The sequence below is a fragment of the Dipodomys ordii genome, unplaced genomic scaffold, assembly GCF_000151885.1.
Source record: "Dipodomys ordii isolate 6190 unplaced genomic scaffold, Dord_2.0 Scaffold10, whole genome shotgun sequence".
Taxonomy (NCBI): domain Eukaryota; kingdom Metazoa; phylum Chordata; class Mammalia; order Rodentia; family Heteromyidae; genus Dipodomys; species Dipodomys ordii.
The window spans coordinates 12,403,921-12,409,872 of NW_012267226.1; the positions used below are offsets into that span (position 1 = coordinate 12,403,921).

Genomic DNA, 5,952 nt, shown 5'->3' on the forward strand with positions numbered 1-5,952 from the left:
GGAATGAAACCAACTTGATCATAGTGTATTATCATTTTAGCTTGCTGTTGAATTCAATTGGCAAGTTTTTTTAATTTTTTTTATTTATTTGAGGATATTTGCATCTATGTTCATTTCATTTTGTACAATTGAAACCCCATACCCATTTGAACTATATCTCCTTGCTATAGTTTGAATATTTTTTGAATGTGCCCTGCATAGGTTTATACTGGAAGGTTGGATCATAATGTTTCAGTGTTGTGATATTAAAAGCTATATGTGCTGAGCCAGGAATAAATAAATTAGATTATGGGCATACTGCTCTGAGAAAAATGATTATTCATGGTCTTATGGAATGGGTTCTTGCAAGAACCTGTTATTATAAAGCATGACCACCACACTTCTGTATGTAGATGGTTCATTTTCAGTTTGTTTTCTGTTGCAATGAAGCCAAGAGGGCTTATCCAGATTGTTTTTAATCCTTCCATCAAATTTCCCCTATATTAAATAACATGCCTCATTTTAGCCAGGAACCAGTGGCTCATTCCTATAATTCTAGCTACGAGGATAGCAGTTCAAAGCCAGACAGGTAGATGTTCCTCAATCTCCAACTGACTAGCAAAAAAGATGAACTAGACACATGGCTCAAGTAGTAGAGCATCAGCTTTGAGCAAATAAACTGAGTAAAGCATGAGGCCCCTGTGTTCAAATAATGGCAAAAGCATCATCATCATCATCATTTTAATAATAATTAAGTTCCCCACCCCAGGTATTATGTGATAGCAATGGGTAAAAAGAGAGTTCTTCCTTGTTCAGTCCTTGGCAACTGTCACTCTATTACCTCCCTGTTATATGAGCTAGAAAATAGGAAATCTATTGAGTTTATCTTATTTCATTTAACTTCACTCATTCACCATGGAATCTTCAGTTATATTCACTATTAAATAATCTCTAAATACTCAGTTTATTTGTTTTTATTTTATTTACAAACAGAAAAGGATAAATACTAGACTAGGGTGTAAGCAAATTGGTAGAAGCTTTATTAGCAAGAACCCTGAATTGCAGTGATAATTCTGAGGTCTCTGAATGTTCATACATGTGCTGTATCAGTAAAGGCTGTTCTTCATGGAAGGCTGTGATGCTGTGGTTCTGCAGAAGAAAGAAAAAGTAGCAAGTGAAACTCATCTCCCAGGAAGGCCCGCCTATCGCTCATCTGTATCAGTTCTCTCTCTTGTTCTTAGATCTCGGAGGAAATGGTACTACTACAGGTGATCTTTGTAAATCCTGACTTATATCATTTCTCTTTCCAAGAACACTTAAAAGGTTTTCTTTTCCCTGTGGATATCAGTTATAAAGCATTTGCAATTGGATCACCAATTCTCTGATTCTCTTTCTGCCATTTTTCCCCACAGTCATTCTCCTCTAGTCACATGGTCCCTGACCAGTTCTTAAGCATATTTAACACATTTATGCAACAAAATATTTGCCTCTACTGTAGCCTCAGATGTGACACTTTCCTGCACAAGAAGCACCAAGTTTACTCCCACCTGTCAGTTCATAATTCTGATTTCATCATTTCAAAGAAGTCTTTCCTAAATATTGTTTCTACAGCAGTCCAATACACATCATTTCATGTTCCCTCTTTCCTCCTTTATTTTTGTATTAACTCATCACTCTATGACCAATGATAGTTTCCATAATCTATGTTCAGATCTGTCTCTACACATTAGAATATAAACTTGGTTCACTGATATGTTCTCAGCAGCTAGACTAGAACCTAGTATATAGTAATTGTAGATAGATGCCAAGTGAAGTTAAAAAAAAAAAAGAGTGTTCCAGTTGATTTTTTTGGATAAATTAGGCACTGACGCTGGTTTGGCTGGCACTTTACAATTGGAGACTCAAAAAGCAAGGATGAGAGATAACTTTGATATATAGTTACAGAGTAGAAATAAACTTTGGAATAAAATATAACTTAAATCATGTTTTTGAAAATGAACTTAATACCACAAAATAGTCAGAGATAAAGCTCTTATGAGTGAATAATCATTGTGTCTAACCTTAAACTACCCATTCTACAATACTTTAATCAAAAATATTTAAGGTTTAACAAGGAGCTTCCATGAGTTTCTGAGTAGTAATGGGAGGTCTGAAATTAAATTCTGAATGGTCTGTCAGCTACACTCTTAACAACAGTGTGAGAACAATAAGCCAAAGAGTCCAGATGTACAGAGCTGGAGAATCAGAAATACAGAATAAGAAATGGTAGATATATGAACATTACCAATCACCAAACTGTATCACCAAAGATCATTAATTTGATTATACAAATAATCAATTCCTTTGATCATTTTGTATTATTACCAATATTATTATACTTCTATTTAATTTAGCTTCCAGTAACTACTCTTGGTACTTACTGTTTTCAGTTCCCAGGAAATAGGTAGAAATCTCTTGTTAGTGTTATTCGTTCAATAGAGGGCAACTGGGCTTTAGTAGTTGGGTTTTCAAATGATTGTTGGATCTAGAACCAAACACTGCTTTAGATAAGATAAGCTGTATAAACTTATAAAAACCTTTTGCACTATATGCTAGATAATTCTGGGAGTAAAGAATACTCCTGTAATTGATGGATTCCAATTCCCTCAGACCTCTACTCAATGTCTTAGCTTTCATGCCCTGTGTAACTCTGTATACTTCAAGAACAATCATTTATTCCTCATCTAGACCATCAGTTTCCATTTTCTTCTTGTTCTGTTTTGTAATTACAGACATGATAATCAATCATCCATTGGAGCTGGGCATGATTCAAACCCGTTCACTTGAAAGGTAGAGATTGAATACAGCCTAGGGAAAAAAGTTCTCAAGACTCCATATCAACCAAAGTTAAGTGTAGTGGAAGATGTCTGTTAACCTTGGTATATGGGAAGCTCAAATAGGATTATAGACTAGGCCAGCACAGGCATAAGGTGAGATTGTTCCTCGAAAATAACCAAGACAAAAACGGCTAGTAAGAGTGTGTGTTTAGCAAACATGAAGCCCTGTTTTCAACCCCCAGTAACAAGAGGGAATAAGAATTATATTTGGAAGAATTATCACATTTAAGCCTTACTTGTTCTGCTTTGAGCTTCCATGGTGGCATTTTGACCTGTTTTTGCTTTGTTTTGTTTTTACTAGATTTTAAACTCCTGAATGAAAATAATCAGGTACTGTTTCACTTTTTCTTTTTGACAAAGTTTGTTAATTTCATAGGAAAGGTGAATAATGATAAATACTTTCTTAAGAACAAAATGTATAACTAGAAAATTAAAGAAATTACCTTTCGAAATATTTGCACTATGTGACAGGAGCAGGAATATTTCTGGAAGCATCGGATGAGCTCAGTGATGAACGGGGAGCCGCTCATGGGATCTCTATAGGACAAGTTATCTATGAAGAAAAAAGTTTTATGCCTTGGTCAGTTATCTTTCACTAATTGTTTTATTATATTCTATTTATTTTTGAAAAATAAACAGTACAGAAAATTATTTATGTATTTAGAGGAAGTATAGAACTTTACATTGTCTCATTTTCTACGTATGCAACAACAAATTGGAAGATATTGCACTAAAGAGTAAGCTAATTAGAGTTGCAGGTGCTGGCATGCTGATGGCACTGTGATTCTTGGAGCCATCTACAATGTTCCTTCCACTCACTTCTCTAGCACTGAAGGTAGGGAAGAAACTCTCCAAGTTGACATAATAAGTACATGACGAAACATGACCACCTGGCTCCAAGATCATTCTCAAATTAAACTGTTCTGTGTTTTACAATATAATAAGCAAAATTGGCAAGAAGAACCAAATTTATAGTTACATAAACTGAGAACTCTCAAGGATCTCATATAGAATGTAGTAATAATAGCTGATAACACTGTATTTTAGGCTTAAAATGTACTGAGAAGAGAGATTTTATGTAGACAAAGAGAATGTTTGTTAACGAGAGGTATATGTTCAGGGCATAAATTCTGCTATTGTTTTTATAATAATTGTCTCCAACCACATTTGATTGGATACATAAAATTTGTAGAAAATTTTATTTTCATTTTACTTCTTTAAAACAATTTATCAATAAGAATGGATAAGTTGAAAATGAGAAAAATAAAAGTAACACGACTTAATCTGATTACCTAGATGTAAAATACTAAGTTATTGGAGTTAAGAAGTCTCATCATGTCTTGTCCTTATTCTTTTAAAAGGGTGTTCTCATCCTTATGGGGTCATGAAATTGCACAACTGTAGGTAGAATCGGAAAGGAAGTATGGAGAGAATGCAATTGGGCTTGCATTCCATTACATCTCTACTCAATCAAATACCTTAAATATATTCAATATGAAGCAGAATCAGTTGTTTAAGTGGTGTTTAAAATGGGATATTCCTTCTTTTAGTTGCTTTAATAATTTCCTATGACTATGAATATAAAGTGCAGCACTTCTATTCAAAGCACAGTTTTTAAGGTGGGTGTGTCTCTGTCCCCAAATCATAACATTATTTATTTGAAATGCATTGACAGCAATCAAAATTACTCTCAGACCATTGGTGAACAGGTCTCATCTTAGTTCTTGGAATCATTGAAAGGTAACCTTAGTGTAGAGGTGGAAAACACATACTTGGTGTTGAAGAGAAAAAAGCAATGAAGTCCTTCTCCTTGTGTCTCAGGGAAACAGCATCTTCCTCCAGGTTCTGTGACACGGAAAAGCTGTCTGCCAGGGCTGCTGGTGAATCTCTGAGCCACACTCCTCCACTGTTTCCTAGAGACAACAATTTCCTACACTGACTCTCCTTCCATATGGATACCACAGTTGCCCACCTAACTCATTGTTAATGTTAATTTTAACTAGTTACACACACACAAACACACACACACACACACACTTTTCCTTTCTTTTCTAATGTTATTGAGTAGTGAACCAAGAAATACATTGAATCATATTCAAATAATGACACTATCACAAATCACAGAAGAACCACCTATTAGAATAAGAAAATAATTATTCCATGATATACATTTTCCATATATAGTGAGTCTGTAAGGTAGGTCTGCTTTAGTGTTATGAGGAAACTCCATACTAATTTCTTTTTTTTTAATTGGGAAAATACTGCACAGAGGGGTTATAATTACATGGGCAAGATAATGAGTACATTTCTTATCAAGCATTGTAGCCTCCTCCTTTGTTTCCCCTTCCCATCCCATCCTTCCCCCTACCCATCCACCCAACCCTCCTCCCCCCGCCCCCACCAAAGTTGTGAAGTTCATTTTCGACATAACGACTTATACGTCTCATTGTTGCAATGGGTCCACCTGTATCCTTATTTAAACGCTTTATTTCCCTTCCCCTCCACAAATTATAACAACATCAAATACAGTGAAAGCAGGGTTTATACTGTGGGAGAGGGACATACAAAGCAACAAAGAAATAATCTTATAAATGTGTTAGAAATAATCGCATGAAAGAAAAAAATTTGAATACATATCTTAGGGTTCATTTCCTTAACATCAACTTATCTGACCTATTCTGCTTGACTCAGACATATAAGGGAAACCATGGGACCTATGTTTCTTTGGGTCTGGCTTACTTCACTTAATATAATTTTTTCCAAGTCTTTCCATTTCCTAACAAATGGGGCAATGTCATTCTTCCTGATGGAGGCATAAAATTCCATTGTGTATATATACCACATGTTCTTGATCCATTCATCTACTGAAGGCATCTGGGTTGGTTCCATAACTTAGCTATGGTAAATAAGGCTGAAATAAACATAGTTGTGCTGGTAGTTTTAGTGTGGGCTTGTTAGTGAAAATTTGGGTAAATGCCCAAAAGTGGGATTGCTGGATTACTTTCCAAAGTGGTTGAACAAGTTTACACTCCCACCAACAATGCAGTAAGGTTCCCTTCTGTCCACATCCCCTCCAGCATCTGTTGTTATTAGAGTT

General features: G+C 35.2%; 1 protein-coding gene across 3 annotated transcripts in view; it reads right to left on the minus strand.

Moving 5' to 3' along the window:
- Nucleotides 1–701: 701 nt before the first annotated feature.
- Nucleotides 702–5,952, minus strand: part of Casp5 (caspase 5, apoptosis-related cysteine peptidase) — a 45,119-nt gene continuing 39,868 nt past the window's right edge. For all 3 annotated transcript variants that reach the window (XM_013009727.1, XM_013009728.1, XM_013009729.1), the window contains exons 6-9: nt 4,628–4,768; nt 3,299–3,408; nt 2,400–2,503; nt 702–1,128 (exon numbers count right to left, since the gene is read on the minus strand). In XM_013009727.1, the coding sequence (XP_012865181.1) occupies nt 2,405–2,503; nt 3,299–3,408; nt 4,628–4,768 (350 nt within the window). In that variant the 3' untranslated portion in view covers nt 702–1,128; nt 2,400–2,404. The remainder of the gene's footprint in view (nt 1,129–2,399; nt 2,504–3,298; nt 3,409–4,627; nt 4,769–5,952) is intronic.